The 17,597-nt window shown below is 40.3% G+C and overlaps 1 protein-coding gene across 3 annotated transcripts in view; it reads left to right on the top strand.

Annotated features, from left to right (window-relative positions):
* Window positions 1-252: 252 nt before the first annotated feature.
* The window catches only part of ALG5 (ALG5 dolichyl-phosphate beta-glucosyltransferase), a 43,886-nt gene continuing 26,541 nt past the window's right edge, over window positions 253-17,597 (top strand). Inside the window, exons 1-6 of one of the 3 annotated variants that reach the window (XM_011285655.4) lie at window positions 253-293; window positions 5,070-5,241; window positions 5,655-5,701; window positions 7,743-7,811; window positions 9,131-9,223; window positions 13,580-13,693. In XM_011285655.4, coding sequence (XP_011283957.2) covers window positions 5,103-5,241; window positions 5,655-5,701; window positions 7,743-7,811; window positions 9,131-9,223; window positions 13,580-13,693 — 462 coding nt within the window. In that variant the 5' untranslated portion in view covers window positions 253-293; window positions 5,070-5,102. Of the gene's footprint in view, window positions 294-598; window positions 756-5,069; window positions 5,242-5,654; window positions 5,702-7,742; window positions 7,812-9,130; window positions 9,224-13,579; window positions 13,694-17,597 lie in introns of those variants that run through there. The other 2 variants (XM_003980336.6, XM_019825665.3) reach the window with 2 other exon arrangements.

The raw sequence follows: 17,597 nt of genomic DNA, 5'->3' as shown, positions 1-17,597 counted from the left end.
GTGATGGATGCAGAAAATTGCGAATGTAATTAGTAACACTAGTGTACACTTAAATTCGTTAAAATGACAAATTTTATGTTGTATCAGTTTTTTTAATTGTTTTTAATGTTTTATTTTTGAGACAGAGACAGAGCGTGAGCAGGGGAGGGGCAGCGAAAGAGCGAGACACAGAATCCGAAGCAGGCTCCAGGCTCTGAGCTGTCAGCACAGGGCCCGATGTGGGGCTCGAACTCACAAACCGCGAGATCATGACCTGAGCCGAAGTCGGACGCTCAACCGACTGAGCCACCCAGGTGCCCCAATGTTGTATCAGTTTTTAAAAACTCGTGTAATATACCGAAAATTTTTTTAATGGGTGGGTTGTATGGTGTGCGAATTATATTTTAACAAGTCTGTAAAAAAAAAACACAACTGTTCATTGCTTATCTGAAACTCAAGTTAGTGGACATCCTGCATTTTTACTTGCTGATTTTGTCCACCATACTGTGGAACAGAGGGCCCGCCTCCACAGCCGACCCCGGCTCCCAAGAACTACATGTTCTTCTCCTCGCCTTGCCGCGAGAGGGCGCTGTGGGCGGCGGGCGCCAGGCCTGCGCGGCCCCTCTGCCGGCTGGAGGCGGGGCTGCACCGGGGCTCTTCCGCGTGTGTGTAGGTACTTGGTAGGGCGGGCGGCGACCTGGGCATGGAGGATGCTTTCGCTGGTGCTGCAGCTGGCGGTGCTCGGCGTGGCGCTGGCGGCCGCAGCCTTGATACTGGTGAGGAGAGGGATGGGGGATCGCCGCGGGCCCAGGCTCACTGCTGTCTTAGAGACTCGGCCGGCACGCATCTCCTCTGCATTGCCCACTCTTCGCCGGGTCCCTTTCCACCAGGCTTCCCGCAAATCTTGACCCGAGGATTCCTTCTCCTAGAATTCTACACACCCTTTCTTCCGTATTTATTTTTGTTTTGCAGCTTTACCTCCCTCTATGCCCGGAGTCTTGTACGCTTATTCACTGGGGGTCGTGCTTACCAGTCTCCATTTGCCCCCTGGTCCCTGGACCTCTGTCCACCCGCCCTATCTGTCCCGACCTCTCCAAGACCCCCCACCCCCACCCCCGGGCCTGCAGCCTATGCAGTTCTGGCTCCACCCAGGAAGGTCTTGAGCCCCCAGGAGGTGTGTGCTGTCTAGACTCACCCTTTTCCTGATGTTAAACAGAAAGTGGTGACAGCGCACCGCCGAGAGCCATCTGTTACAGATTGGAATAAATTCGTGGATCAAGAAGACCCAGGAGGGACACAGTAAGACGAAGACACACAGGCGTGGTGTTACCATGTGTCTGGGAGTCGTTACGTCCCATTATTGAACACCCTAAATTCGCTGCCTCGGAATGAGGCTATACAATAGAATTCAAACTCGTGTTTTCTCTGCTCTTATTGTGGAAACAGAAACGTTGTATAAACACTTGCTGATCCATAACTAATAGTCAATTTGCCAAGTGACCTTTCCCTCATATAATTTGGAATGAACCTGCCATCCATTAGTAAATGGAGTTTACTCCAGTACACTTCCAGGAGTGAAAGGAAGTTTCAGCTTCCTTGACACTCATATTAGCCCTCTAGATAGCACTGCTAGGAAGGCCATTCTTCCACCTTGCTAGGTTTGCAAACTCACGGTTTAGAAACAATAGAGAAAAAGCCATGTGTCCTGACTACTTTGGTGATTTGTGTCTGAGTGAGAAAGGGGTCTTCTTTCTTCCATAGTGGAGATTCTGGGTTTTTTCGGGGTTTGGAGCAAGTCAGGGTTTCAGTGGGGCAAATTTTGACAGAATCCGGGATTGAATCGTCTTGTTAAATCTGTCTGTTGCACAGAGTTAAATGAGTCCATTATGAGGGTATACTGGAAGTATTTGATCCCACTGGCTTGAAGTGATTATAAGAACTACCATTTATTGAGGACTTATAATATGTTGGGTATTGTATTCAGCGTTTAACAGGGGCATCCCTTGTGATCTTTAAAACAATGCTGACATAAATGTTATTATCATTAGCTTTATTTGATGAGGAAGCAGATTGAGATTGAGAGATTTCACACATGAAAATGTCACACAGCTAGTGGAACTTCATTTTTTTTTTTTAATGCCAGAGCAGGAAATTATAAAAGAAAAAAAAAAAGCAACTAGTTTCATATATATCCATCTTCCAGACATTTCCTCACCCCACTTTTCTGAATTATTTTGAAGCAAATCTAAGACATAACCTCTATCTGTAAATCCCCAGCATTTATCTCTAAAGACAAGATTCCCTTTTTTAAAATATAATCATAATAAAGTTATGTGTTTTTTTTTTTTTTAAGTTTATTTATTTTGAGAAAGAGAGTACAAGCAGGGGAGAGCCAGAGAGAAAGACTGGGACAGAGAATCCCAAACAGACTCCCCACTGACAGTGCAGAGTTCGATGCGGGGCTTGAACTCAGGAACCATGAGATCATGACCTGAGCTGAAAACAAGAGTCAGATGCTTAACTGACTGAGCCACCCAGGTGCCCCGTGTTATCATGGATGTTTAAAAATTTTAACCATTATTAAGTGATTTCAAATATCCCATCTGTTCAAATGCCTCATGTATGTTTTAGTATAGTCTTTTTGTTCCATTGACCATTAACATACACTTAGCACTCAATTGATACGTCTCAAGTATCTTAATCTGTAACAGTTTGTCTTGCGTTTTTGTTTTTGTTTTTCCTTGTCTTTAATAAGTAGTCGTTTGTCCTGTAGAGTTTCCAACAATCTGAATTATACTGACTGCAACCCCTTGGTGATTGTTAACATCTTACTCTGTCTCCTGGATTTCCTATTAACTGGTAGTAATATTTAGATATGTAATCAAATGCATGTTTGAGGTTTTTAATCAAAAAAGGCATGTGATTGATGCTGAATACTTCCTCTTGTATCATACCAGAAGGCTTGTTATATCTAATTTTTTCTGGTGTTGAGAGGATCCAGGAGTTCAATTTTGTTAGCCTGACCGACCAATCATAAAGTTTGTCAACCTAAATCCATTATTTCTCTGGGGGTTGCAAGGTGGAATATTCTAATTGTTATCATTCCTTTTTCGTGTATTACCTGGAATTCTATAATGAAAAAAAATTCATTCTCAGCCATTCAGTTACTCTGACATATCTTTCACTTATAAAAGGTAAGACAAAAGGCAGAATTTTCAAAATAATGAGGTGATTCTGTGGCATCTTACAGAGAGCATTGATTACTTTTGTTAGGAAATTGAATTTAGAAATCACATTCTGGACACTGGGGTGCAGAATAGGAACTTTCTTTTTTCAGGGAGAGGGAGAGAGTGCGTGTGCATGTGAATAGGGGAACGGGGGAAGGGCAGAGGGGGGGGACAGAAGATCCAAAGTGGGGTCTGTAATGACAGCAGAGAGCCAGATGCAAGGCTGGAACTCAAGAACCATGAGATCATGACGTGAGCTGAAGTCGGACACTTAACCCACTGAGTCACCCAGACACCCCCAGAACAGGAACTCTTAACCACTAGTCAGGATACTGCCTCCATGCTCCTACTAATCAGAACAAGTTCAATTTCAGTATGTACCCAATGGAATATTATAAATGGTCACCACATTAAAAATGAGTAGCATTCCAAATATTTGTAGATTGACTGCTTTAAAAGCAGGAAGTGGACCAGTAGAAACAGTGTTACAAAGAATGGTTATTTACAGGGCTCGCTCCCAAATAAAAATGGAAGGGAGCTATAAAATGTTAGTAGTGCATGGTGACAGAGCTTACAAGTTTGATACTTTATTTAAAAAATATATATATTCTTTTTTTTTAATTTTTTAATGTTCATTTTTGAGAGAGAGAGAGCAAGCGAGTGGAGGAGGGGCAGAGAGAGAGAGAGAGGGAGACACAGAATTCGAAGCAGGCTTCAGGCTCTGAGCTGTCAGCAGAGTCCAATGTGGGGCTTGAACTCACAAACAGTGAGATCATGACCTGAGCCGAAGTTGGATGCTCAACCGACTGAGCCACCCAGGCACCCCAAAAAATAATGTATTCTGGGGGCGCCTGGGTGGCGCAGTCGGCTAAGCGTCCGACTTCAGCCAGGTCACAATCTCACGGTCCGGGAGTTCGAGTCCCGCGTCAGGCTCTGGGCTGATGGCTCAGAGCCTGGAGCCTGTTTCTGGTTCTGTGTCTCCCTCTCTCTCTGCCCCTCCCCCGTTCATGCTCTGTCTCTCTCTGTCCCAAAAATAAATAAACATTGAAAAAAAAAATTTTTTTTTAAATAATGTATTCTGAATTCAAATCTAGGGTAAGTGCCAAGAATATATTCTTGGGGCGCCTGGGTGGCTCAGTCGGTTGGGCGTCCGACTTCGGCTCAGGTCATGATCTCACGGTCCGTGAGTTCGAGCCCCGCGTCGGGCTCTGTGCTGACAGCTCAGAGCCTGGAGCCCATTTCAGATTCTGTGTTTCCCTCTCTCTCTGCCCCTCCCCTGTTCATGCTCTGTCTCTCTCTGTCTCAAAAATAAATAAACGTCAAAAAAAAAATTAAAAAAAAAAAAAGAATATATTCTTAAGCATTACTGGCCCCTACCATGGGGGTGGAGGGGTCGTTTCTTCAAAACCTTGCTTGATTTGGCCCTAAGATGGGAGGTCTGGCCTCATTCCACACATTCTGCCTGTACTGTGAACTTACCTTCTGTCACATACAGGCTCCAAGTAGAAATCAGACCTAACTATGTGCTTGCCAGGGGATTGGAGGTTCAGGGCATCATAGATTGCACTTCTAGTGACTGTTCCCTATTAGATCTAGGACAATGGAGTCCTGGGGATGACAGATCAGAAGAGACAAAGAGCCTCCTAAGGCATTATTAGTACCTTACCAGTTGAAGAAAGGAAAATAACCAGTGCATAAGTAAGGGATTTGAATTTTGGTGTCATCTCTAGACCATTGTTAATGGACTAAAAACTGAGAGTAAATATTCCACCAAACAAAAAAAATCATGTAAAAGATGTGTTCTCATATAACAAATCGAAAAAAAATGTCAACATAATTTCTTGTTAATATACCTGCTTTTAGATTTCCTTTGTTGCATTTATAACTGCTACAAAAATGCCACATCTCCGTCAATATGAAGAAGAGAAGTTCTTCTTAAATGCCAGAGGACAGAAGGAAACTTTGCCCAGCATATGGGACTCACCTACCAAGCAACTCTCTGTTGTTGTGCCTTCATACAATGAAGAAAAACGGTGTAAGCCCGATTTCATTTTTTTGGTCATTTGGGAAGAAAAGGAAATTTAAAGTATGACCTTTATTGTCTTTGCCAGAACGTTAACAGATGTGGGCTGTGGTAGTTAGTAGATGTAGTTAGTAGATGTGCATAGTTAGTAGATGTAGTTCAGAAGAGAGGAAACGAGTAATAGCTGCAGAGGATAGGGTCAGCATCAGAAGTGGTAGGACTGAAGAAGTATTCTAGAGACTAGAGTAGCTAGATGTGAACAGCAGACCTTCCAGATGGGAATGGCCACTGGAGGAAAGTCCCAGAGGAGCCTATTAGACTATTCAGACTTTTTCCATATGTAAACTGAGTGTTCTGAGGCTTGGTAAATCATTTTCAAAAACAATTTTTCATATATATATATATATTTTTTTTTTTTCTTTAAGTGCCTGTAATGATGGATGAAGCGCTGGGCTATCTAGAGGAGAGACAGGTATCATGTTTTCTCTTTCAATATGATGTCTCCAATTAAAACCAGACTAGATCACCAACTTGTAGATCCTGGCTAGACCCACGGTGAGAGGCAGTGCCGGCCATGGCCTGGCCGTCAAGGTCACAGGGCCTCCCGTGCTCAGCTTGTTGCCTGCCATGGGCTGTCAGCGAGCAAGCCCGGCACGTGGCTCACTGCCTCCAGCAGCAGGTGGGTGAACCCAGAACAAACTGGAAAGCTGACATTACTTATGTACCCTCCCACCCACTTTTATCTTCTTGCCTGATGGTACATTTAAAGTTGAATGTGGATCTTGAGAAACTTAACAGATGGCCATGGGGGAAGGGAGGGGAAAAAAATAGTTACAAACAGAGAGGGAGGGAGGCAAACCATAAGAGACTCTTAAATACTGAGAACAAACTGAGGGTGGATGGGGGTGGGGGAGAGGGGAAGTGGGTGATGGGCACTGAGGAGGGCACCTGTTGTGATGAGCACTGGGTGTTGTATGGAAACCAATTTTACAATATATTTTAAAAAATAATAAAAATAAAAAATAAAACAGCCAAAAAATAAAAATAAAAAGATTGAGTACATCTGCAGACTCTGTGGCAGCACAGTGCTGTTTTTACTTTTGTGACTTTTTAAAAAGACATTTATTTGAAAAAGGCTTATAATTAGAGTCAAATTATTTTTGTTTTTCTTTATTATGCAGAGGAGTTCCCCTCATTTATTTACTCTTCTTTCCCTGAATAAAGAGAAGAAAAGTAATACGTGCCCTTGTTTAATAGCATCAGCTGCTGTTGGAATCTCCTTAGAGACTTTAAGGAAACAAATGGGTTTTGTGGCTGGTTCTTTTTTTTTTTTTTTTTATAAGAAAATTCCTTGTTTTGATTTACATTGGTTTTATGTTTTCTTTGTAAAAGGAACATAGAAGATTCATTGAAAGAGAGGAGGACATGTTGAAAAATTAAATTTAAAGAAAAGAAGGAGAGAAGGGCGCTTGACTGGCTCAGTCAGTGAAGTGTGCAAATCTTGATCTTGGAGTTGTGAGTTTGAACCCCATGTTGGGTGTAGAGATTACTTAAAAAAAAAAAAAGAAGGAAAAAGGGAGAGAATGGAGCCCTTATTAAATGTGTGGCTTCTGCCTCTTCTATTACATGTGTTCTTTACACCAACCACATAGACTGGGTGTGGGGGGTTTTTGTTTGTTTGTTTTTTGTTTTTTTGTTTTTTTAAATGAGAAAACAGGCCAAAATGTAACTTGCCCAAGGTCATAGGTTGTAGCCTGTCTCCAAAGTGCTCAGCACAGCAAGCACGTGGCTGCTCCCACCAGTTTGGTGCAGGGGGACCAGGGCAAGAGCAGGACTCACGGACACTCAGTCAGTGTTTGCTCTCTGCTCTTGCCCAGCATCTCTCTTCCTTTTGGTTCTTGGACTTTTTATTTTATGTGACTTGTGCCCTTACATATCACTCTATAACAACTATTATTTATAACCTTCAAGGACAGCTAAACTATTTTATTGTGGTAGGATTTGGTTAAACTAAATAAATGTCCAGGATTTATATTCCTAGCCTACAGGAAATTGGGAGAAATAGCTACTCAAGTAAACTTAGAGAAAGAAATGAAAGAGCTTGCATCTTGGGTTAGAGGACATGAGAAGTGAGGAGGAAACCCATGAGTTAGTAAGGATTCTTAGCTATTCTTGCCTCCCTCCCCAGCCAAACAAAAGCCAAGCAAATTCATTGCAAATAGCAACATGTTACATAGGATGCCCTGCCAGTACTTGGGAACGGCAAATAGCAGAAGTGCAGCGTGAGGCAGGAGTGACGGGCATCTCTGGGAGTCTCTGCTGTGACAGTTGTCTGTTTTTGCTTATTTTTGACTTATGTATCCCCACTGGGTTTAGAGTAAGGATGTATTCTCCAGAGGGAACAAAGACTGAAAAAAAACCCAAACAGTTGTTATTTAAACTCTTTGCAATCTTATCAGAATTCTTGATGGCATTTATGCCAAATTGAGGTATTTTATCTTTGCTTCTTGCAGAAGCAAGATCCCACATTCACGTATGAGGTGATAGTAGTTGATGATGGCAGCAAAGACCAAACTTCAAAGGTAAGTAAACTTGCTTTTAGGATTGCCAGTGGATAGAAATGTAGAATAATTTAACAAATGTAAAGTCTTATTTCCGGTCATCAGAGAGTGCTAAAGCTGTGCCAGCACTCTCTGTTGTTACAGTGTGGGTAGTCAAAAAAGCAGAGAGGTTTCACCTATGGAAAGCTGGAAGATAAACCTGCTGTTCTACCACTCCATAAGACCAGGGAAGCTTTGAAGATCATCACATTGGGAGAAAACATGTACAACAACAATTCACCTTGGCCACTTGGACCCTTCTTTGCCTACCAATATGTGGTTCCTTTTTTCTTAAGCATCATTTTTTTTCTTTATACTCCACCTTGCCTTACAGTTTCTAAGCAGTCATGCAAATAGGAAGATGCCTTCATATCTGGCAGTGGGTGTCAGATATGTCCTTTGGCATACCTCTATCTGGATTTACCCACAGGAGGTAACAAGTATCTTAGAGTATTATCCTCTCTCATTCCTGCATTCTTAGACCTATAGCTCCTAAGCTGCTAAAAAAAAACTAAAAGCTGGTCTGCCAGGAGGGCAAACAGCAGATGAGAATAACTTCACACTCTCTGTGGAGATGAGGGTCAAAAGGAGAAGGTGTTGGGGCACCTGGCTGGCTCAGTTGGTAGAACATGTGACTCTTGATCTCAGGGTCATGAGTTCAAGCCCCATATTGGGCATGGAGCTTACTTAAAAAAATGAGGGGGAGGGCTGTTGATGAAGATAGGTAATATAGAAAAGCGATGTGGAAAAGCAAAGGGCATGGACCATACTACAATGGGTTGATGACTAAATGAGTGATGAAGAGATGTGTATAGCAAATACAGATCACTGTTTCACGGCTTTGATTGTAAATCAAAAAATAATGGCAATGGAGTGAAAAGATTTGGGGGAAATATTCCAGGATATGAGCAACTTTTGTGGGGAGTAAGATCAGTTGCTGACATGTAAGTAAGTCCTTAAGCAGTAAGCGGCAGGGTCAGGGGGAAGATCACAAGTGTGTACCAGTCGATCAACGCATGGGTTTTATTTTCTCAAGCAGTTCATTAGCATAAATAAAGGAGTCAAAATAAGAGACAGCCACTGCCTCTTCTGTTGTTGCCGCTGCAGGAAGGTGAATTGTGACTTCAACTTAGTGGGTTGAAGGAATTCAACAACTCTGGGCCACTAAAATGTACAGTGTGTATAATCTAGTCAGAAGAACAGTGTAACGGAAATAGCAGTATTTAAGCCAAACTCAGAAACCTGGTTTACTGTCTTAGTATCCAAGTTGATATTATTCTGACTTTTATATAATTTGACAGGTAGCTTTTAAATATTGCCAGAAATACGGAAGCGACAAAGTACGAGTGATCACGCTGGTGAAGAATCGTGGGAAAGGCGGAGCTATTAGGATGGTAATACATAGTTTCAGCATTTTAATCTAAAACGTAAACATTTTTTAATAAATTCTTTTGCAGACTAATATGTTTGTTTTCTACAGCTGTCTAATTGAATACCACCATTTCAGGTTAGTGGTGAATTAGTTTTAACAAGAACTTCATATACTTATCTATATATAATGTGATCAAATCTTAAAAATCATGCCATATCTATGATATACTGGGTAATTCAGGAGAATAGGTGTATCTTAATCAAAATTTATAATGTTATCATCTGCCTCTGTGTGTCTTTAATACAGTCACCAGATAATAAGAGTATATGATTTTTTTGCAGTTTATAAAATGCTTTTACATATTAAGGTTTACCTATATGAAGACACTGTGGTTAACATGGTACCTGAACTAAGATAAATCTGATGTGGGTCTATCTTGATGAAATTGGCAGTCTGCTAGAACAGATGATTATACTGATGAGAGGTACACATGATGTGTTATAGAAATTCTAAAAAGGATAGGTTACTTTCAGCTGAGGCATGTCAGGTAGAAGTCAAGATACTCTGAAGAAAGACCACAAGTCAAGATATGTGGAAGAAAATCCAAATAGTGTCTTAAATGATTTAGAGGTTTAATTTATTTTGCCCCCCCCCCCCCCCCCCCATAAAAAGAACTCTAAGTACAAGCAGTCCAGGGCTTATTCAGCAACCCCACTGTGTCATCAGAAACTCTGCCTCCTAACTTTTCACTCCCTTTTTCCTCATTCACACAAGGTGACTCCTGGAGTACCTGGGAGCCATTACATCCACATTCCAGATAAGAAGGAGAGGGGCAGAGGGCAAAAGACATATGCTGGCTGGTTTGCTCCCTTTTGGGGAACTTTCCTAGAAGCTCCACCTAAAAATTTACTTAATTGTCATTGGCCAGAACAGTGTCCCAAGGCCACCCCTATTTCCAAGGAAGGCTGAGAAATGTTTTTTCCTCACATTTTCATTCCTGACCTGATGAGACATCCATTAGTAAAACAGAAGGAAAGAATAGATTTTGAGTAGGTAACTATCAGTCTCAAACACATGTCAAGCAAACTTTGACAAAGGAGATACCACTGAAGCCAAGCCTCCAGCAATGGTGAAAACTGGCTTCCACCTGGTTATTCCACTCGACTGGTCATTTTCAGCTGGACAGTAAATTAGCCACTTCAACATAATTATCACATTTAACCCTCCTCATATTGTCTCATGAGTTAGGTCCTACTTTTCAATTACGTAGTTGAGGGAAGTGACACATAGTAAAGCAACTTACTCAAGGTCACATGGTTATTAATAGAATGAAGATTTAGATTAGGTTAGTACCCTGAAATCCATGCTCTTAACCTAATATCTCTGTTAGTGTGTGGGAAATGTTGAGAGAAGAGCAGCAAGACAGAATTCAGAACTCTTGGAATACATACTACGAACAGTGAGCTTGCTCTGACTAGGTCATAAGCCATGCAAAGAGGAGAAAAAGAAAATAGGGTTGGTGTAATATCATGGTGGCCTTTAAATCCATCCATTCACTTATTAGAGATACTTAGATGAAAGACAACCATCCTATCCTTAAAGATACCATACTTTAATAGTGTTGTAACGCTGTAATAGAATGGCGCCACTTTCCAGCTGGGAGGAACAGCAGCAGAGACTTCCCATAGGAGGTAAATTCTGCACAGAATCTTCAAGGAAGACTAGAAATTCTATCCAGGCAAAAGTTGGGGCAGGGAGCTTGCAGAGGAGGGACATGACCAAAGGTATGAGAGAAAGCGCCACAATCACGAACTGCTAGTGGTACATGTGGGTTGACTTTATAGGAGTAAGTTCAAGGGGGTAGGTGGGTTCATATCCTGAACTTTTAGGGTAGGGACTTTTAGGCTTTCACCTTTGACAGAGTGACAGTAGCCAGCACAGTAGTGTAAGCAAGGTACAAGTGGGTTGTTAATTTGGATTATGATGGTGATGCAGCATCAGAAGAGGAGAGACCAATATGGTAGGGGTGGAGGGCAAAAAATGAGGTAGAATTGTATCAGGTGATCAGGGAGAGGAATAAGTTACCTAAGACCTTGGAGGAGGCCAAGGAGAAGGAGAATGTCATAGAAGGAATGAAACACTGGAGAAGGAGCTGATTTAAAAGACAACTTTAATTGAGTTTGAGCCATATTAAGGTTGAGATACCATGTAGTGGTATCCAGAATAGCCTGGTAGAGAAGATGTGAGTGAGTAATCCACATGCATCAGATGATAGTTGAACCCATTAAGTTGGCAAGGAAGAAGGTATAGAGAAAAAGGACAGCTGGAAACCAAGCCTTGGGGAAATGCGGCTCATGAGAAAGAACAGTGCAAGCAGTGAGAAGGGATAGGGCGTGATTGAATGGACAGGAATGGGAAGTGCTAGGATAGACTACCTTTTCAAGAAGTTTGGTGGTGAAGTGAAGGCCTTTGTCGGTAGAGTGGAGAATAGCCAGCATTGAAGAACCTCCTTTAAAAAATAAAATAATATGGGTGTCTTGGTGGCTGAGTTGGTTGAGTGTCTGACTCTTAACTTCTGCTCAGGTCATGATCCCAGGATCATGAGATCAAGTCCCGTGTTAAGCTCTGTGCTGAGCGTAGAGCCTGCTTGAGATTCTCTCTCTCTGTCTCTCTCCCTCTCCCCCTCCTTCCCTCCTCCCCCCTCCGTCTCTCTTTCCCTCCTCCCTCCCTCTCTCCCTCATTCTCTCTCTCCTTCTCTCCCCACCTCCCTTTCCCCCCCTGCTCCCCCACCTCTCTCCCCGGTCATGCTCTCTCTCTTTCTCTAAAATAAAATTTTTTTTAAAAGATAAAATAATAAAGTGGACTAAACAACATTTAAAGCCAAAGACATTTTCCATAATGTTAAATAATTACCTCCAGTTCACCCTTAACATGTATTGCTGAAATAGTCCTTTGTTGTTTTTTTTTTTCAGTTTTTTTTGTCCAGATGTTAAACAAAACATTTTTATTCTGCCTTTTTACCTGTATTTTTTTTTTTTTTTTTTTTTTTTTTGAGAGAGAGCGAGAGAAAAAAGAGAGTGCGAGCAGGGAAGAGGGGCAGAAGGAGAGGGAGAGAGAGGGAGAGAATCTTAAGCAGGCTCCACACTTAGCACACAGCCTGACTCAGAGCTCGGTCCCACAACCCAGGAATCATGACCTAAGCAGAAATCAAGAGTGGGATGCTCGAAAGACTCAACTACCCAAGCCCCCTCACCTGTATTCTAACTGATATGACTAAAAAAAAATTACAGAAACTAATTAGTGGGCTTATCCCATAGAATAAATGATCAAAGTTTTGTTTACATTTGTATATATCTTATCTATATTCACATACTGTTAAGTTATATCAGAAGCTATATTTCTCCTGTATCAAGCCATACATATATTTATACTTAAGAAACAATGAATTCACTCAAATGGACCATGAATTAAGAGTTGATGTGTAGTTTGTTTCCATGTGAAATGTACACTGATAGAGCCATATTTTGCACAAAATGCCAATTGATTCAGTATTGAGAGGCATAATTTTGCTAAGTGTCAGATGATTCAAATAACATAAAATAGTATTTGGATATATCCATGCTTCCCAAATTTTAGTGATATTCCATATTTCTTTGTTCAACAATTAATTTAAACTGCTTTAGATTCCATAATAAAGAATACTGGAGTGCCTGGGTGGCTCAGTCTGTTAAGCCTCTGACTTTGGCTCAAGTCATGATCTCATGGTTGGTGGGTTCAAGCCCCATGTCAGGCTCTGTGCTGACAGCCCAGAGCCTGGAGCCTGCTTTAGATTCTGTGTCTTCCTCTCTGTCTGCCCCTGGCCTGCTCATGATCTGTCTCTCAAAAATAAATAAACATTCAAAAAAACAAAGAATACTAAAGATATGTCTGATGGTGGGTTTCACAGCAAGTCTGTATATATTGTATTTGTTCAATCCACTCATAAATATGTTCTTCATATGCTATCCTAAAGTAGCTCCTGATATGCACACAACACATATATAATATATATGATAGATATTTTACTTTTGTTCTTACTGATGTGGGATATCTTTTATTCATCCAGATCTATATTCCTATCATGATATATTCCAAAGTAATAGTGGTAGGACCTCACAAAGTTTTTAAAATCATGAACTAGGTATTAGATACATTTGGAAGAATCTTATCAATGTAATTTGTTTTCAGGGAACTTTGGCATCCTGCCATTTCACACCTAGTATTAGATATGAGATTATCTAATATTAGTTATCTTAAGTCAAGCAGAACAAACTGATATGTCATTGGATTTAGCCTTAATTTTAAGCAACTTTCTTTTAATTGAAATGTTTAAATACAGGGTATATTCAGTTCTCGAGGAGAAAAGATCCTTATGGCAGATGCTGATGGAGCCACAAAGTTTCCAGATGTTGAGAAATTAGAAAAGGGACTGAATGATCTACAGCCTTGGCCTGTGAGTATGAGAATATAGATTAAATAATCTTCAGTCAAGAACACGGGGAGTCTAAAGTAACATTAAAATGGAATTTACGGGAGTGCCTAGGTGGCTCAGTTGGTTAAGGATCCCGACTCTTGATCTCAGGTCTTGATCTCAGGGTTGTGAGTTCAAGCCCCATGCTGGGTGTGAAGCCTACTTAAAAAACAAAACAAACAAACAAAAAAAAACTAACAAAAAAATGGAATTTACATATAAGTTTAAAAACTGGTGTTTTTTTTGTGTGTGAAATTCCTGTATACGGTCCCACAGAAAAGCTAATCATTTTATTATAAACATTCACTGATGGTCTGAGATTTACTTAACAATTACTTATTTAATATTCTGGCCATATCACTCCATTTTCAATCCCTTCTATCAGAGTTTTAATATTTATTATCTATATATTCAGCTAAGGCTTTTATTTAAAAGCATAGATGGAGCCTCCCAGGTAAATATGTGAAATGAAACTGGATCACAGAGACTTGGTTTTGATGAAACAGACCTAAGCAGGAACCACTCAGTAAAGATCATGTGCACCTTCATGACATAGTTTCAAAAAGTAGAGATAGACTTTTATTCAGCATTTGAGATTCATCCATATTGCTATGTTTATCAATAATTTGTTCCTTTTAATTGCTCAGCAGTATTCCATTGCTTGGGTGTATGACAGTTTGTTTATCCATTCAACTGTTGAAGGACATTTGGGTTGTTTCCAGCATTTGGCAATTACGAATAAAGCAGGTATCAACGTTTCATTTAAAAAAAAAAAAAAAAAAGTGGAAGTTAAAGAAAGAAAACTCCTGGTGCCATTTCCACTCTTTATTTTTATTTTCTTTTTTTAATTTTTTTTTAATGTTTATTTATTTTTGAGACAGAGAGAGACAGAGCATGAACGGGGGAGGGTCAGGGAGAGGGAGACACAGAATCTGAACAGGCTCCAGGCTCTGAGCTGTCAGCACAGTGCCCGATGCAGGGCTTGAACTCATGGACCGCGAGATCATGACCCGAGCCGAAGTCGGCCGCAAATAAATAAAAATAAAGGTCATTTAGAGAAAGACGAATTTACCACATTCTGAGCTTTTTACCAAATAGTCCCAACCTGGAAAGAATCAGACTGAGACATTGAATAAGCACCCTGGGACAACATTAATCAGTACACCTACCTGCTATCACACAGTATCCCAGGATTTCAGTCGCAGCAAGAAAAACTGCTAGGGCTTGCCAGTTTCAGGGCTTCAAGCTCAGTTAGGGCACAGATCCATGTGATTAGACCCCTTCCTCAGTGGAGTGTATCCTTGTACAGGACATGGCAAAATCTCACAATAACAAAGAACCCATATAACCCACCAAAGCTACACTGAGCTCTAAGGGAGCTCCCTCCTTCCCCCAGGTGTAATATTCAGGCCTTGAAACTCTAGTTCAGAGGGGAAAACCAGGGGCTACCAAAGGTAGAAGTACAGGTTTCCCCTGCTATCCAGAAGCAGAGTGTTCTCATTCGTAAGCCCAGATGGCATAAAGCAAAGAAGCAATTACCATTAATTCATGTGGAAAATTTTTTTGAATGTTCCCTGACCCAAAAAATAACCACCCTTAGGCTTTTCTGACACCTTAAGACACAGCTACTGTCAGTCTTTTATAAAAGCAACATGGCCTAACAAGAACTTTTGAAAAGCGGGGGATACCTGTGTATCAAGGAAAATTCCCTTGTACTGTACAAGTGCTACCCATGTTAGTCACGACAAAATGAAATAAATGTCAGCTATACCAACATATTACTATAGAAAAAGAAAGCTTCATACCAAAGTATTTTTGCTGAACAAATAATGAAAATAATTCAGCAACACAGGCGTTTGAAAGAGTGAGGACAAAACAACAGAATGATATTAAAAGAGACGCCACAGAAAATTTTCATAAATTTAATACCCTCATGATTGTCAAGAGGATTATCCTAGTTCTCCCCAGTTCTCCCCTAGTCCTTCCCAGAGAACTGACAAAGATTTGGTAAATGTTTCTAATGCATTATGCCTCTAGCTTGGGGGAGCCATGAGTGGGAGGGAGGATGGAAGATGTCAGGTTGTTTGCAGCTGACTTTGTGTCATTCTACGTAGGGCAAAGAAAAATTAAATAATTTAGCCAAAGTTAGAGGGTGAACCAAACAATAAACAGGAGAAAAATCTGAACCTTCTGTGAATCCCAATTCCCTATATACAACTCTGAAAAGGAAAGGAGTTCTGATGCCATCCTTTTCATTGTCATAAGCTAATTTACTGCGTTGTTACTGTAAATATCGAGTTTTAAAGAATGAAAGCATTTGATGATGATTAAACTTTTAATTCACAGCCTTGGTCTACAGCACCTCACAATATGTCTAATTATTTAAGAGTATATCACAATTCACTTGAATGAATTTGAACTCAGTTTATTAAGAATTTTAATCAATATGCATCATATATTTCTTTTTGAAGGAGGCAGAGAAGTGACAAAGTTCTAAAATCCACTGTCTGGATCAACTCAGTAATAATTATTTTTGAATTGGGATGCTGTCTACTCATAATTATGACAAAACTCATAAACAGTCGGGCATTACTCAGCAAACTTGTACTCTGAAGCTAACATTCATAGAGGAATTAGAAGAAATCTTGATTATCTAATTCAGAGGTTGGCAGACCTCTTCTGTAAAGGCCCACAGAGTGAATATTTTCAGCTTCAAAGCCATACAGTGTCTGTTGTTACTCAACCCTGACTGTAGCACAAAAGCAGACCTAGATAATACTAGATACTAATACTAGATACTAGATACTGTGTTCCAATAAAACTTTATTTACAAAACCAAGCAGCAGGCCAGATTTGGGCCACAGCCTATAGATTACAGACCCTTGGGCTAATTCAGTCATTTATCTAGTATTGGAAACTTTTTATAATTACCAAGTGATCTTTTAGTCTTTGCTTGCATAGCTGTAGTGATGCCCAAGCAGCCCATGTATCTCAACTCAGTTACAGAGTTCCCTTTTGCATTAAATGCAAATATGCCTCCTTTTGATATCCCCTTTGGTTGGTTCTGTTTTTCATAGCTACACAAAATAGTCTACTTCTCCTTTGTGACAGCCTTTTGGAGAGTTAAAGCGATTTCCATGTGTCTTCTCTATTCTAAGCTGTCAATAGTTCTTCCAATTTTCAAACAGCATATTTCTTTTTGTTATCATCCTGGTCATTTTCCACTGAAGATGCTTCAGTTAGCATGGATCTGGTTATACTGCATTTACATCATTACCTCATGTAGCCAACTCTTTCATATGCAGTGCCATTGCCATTGAACCTTGTCTCCCTATCCTCAAACTGGCACAGTTATTTTTGTTTCTGTGTTTCTTTTGCCTTGTTTTATTTAGGAACAGAAGTGTGGCTCTTTATTAAACATCAGCATATTTGATCTCTGTTTCTTAGGGTGTAGGGCTTTTTTTCCATCTTTAATGAAATTGCCGTTCCCTTCTCAATTAAGTCACGAATCTGATAAACGTGGCTTGCATATATTCCCTTGAGCCCAAATAAAAATTGACTAGAATTTTCAGAACTAGTTCTGAAAATAAGGAAACAAGAACATGGGTTTCAAAGTAGTGAAGTCCTGTTATGACCACATGACTAACCCACTAGATACTAACCCACTAGTACTAATCTACTAGACAATAGTTAAATGTCTTTTACAGCATTGTGTTGACTCTCCAGAACATTTGTAATGGCTTCTAATGTTTTTTCAGTTGATTTTATTTTTAATTGCAACAAAAAGAAATTAACTACTACTTTGTACTTTTAATTCCTCTTAGAGTTCTGGTCAGATTATTCTTAATGAATTTAGAAAAGTTGCTTGCAATTTCTTCTCTGAAGA

The sequence above is a fragment of the Felis catus genome, chromosome A1, assembly GCF_018350175.1.
Source record: "Felis catus isolate Fca126 chromosome A1, F.catus_Fca126_mat1.0, whole genome shotgun sequence".
Lineage (NCBI taxonomy): Eukaryota > Metazoa > Chordata > Mammalia > Carnivora > Felidae > Felis > Felis catus.
The sequence above is the reverse complement of the archived record's forward strand: the minus strand, read 5'-3'. Positions and strand labels throughout refer to the sequence as shown.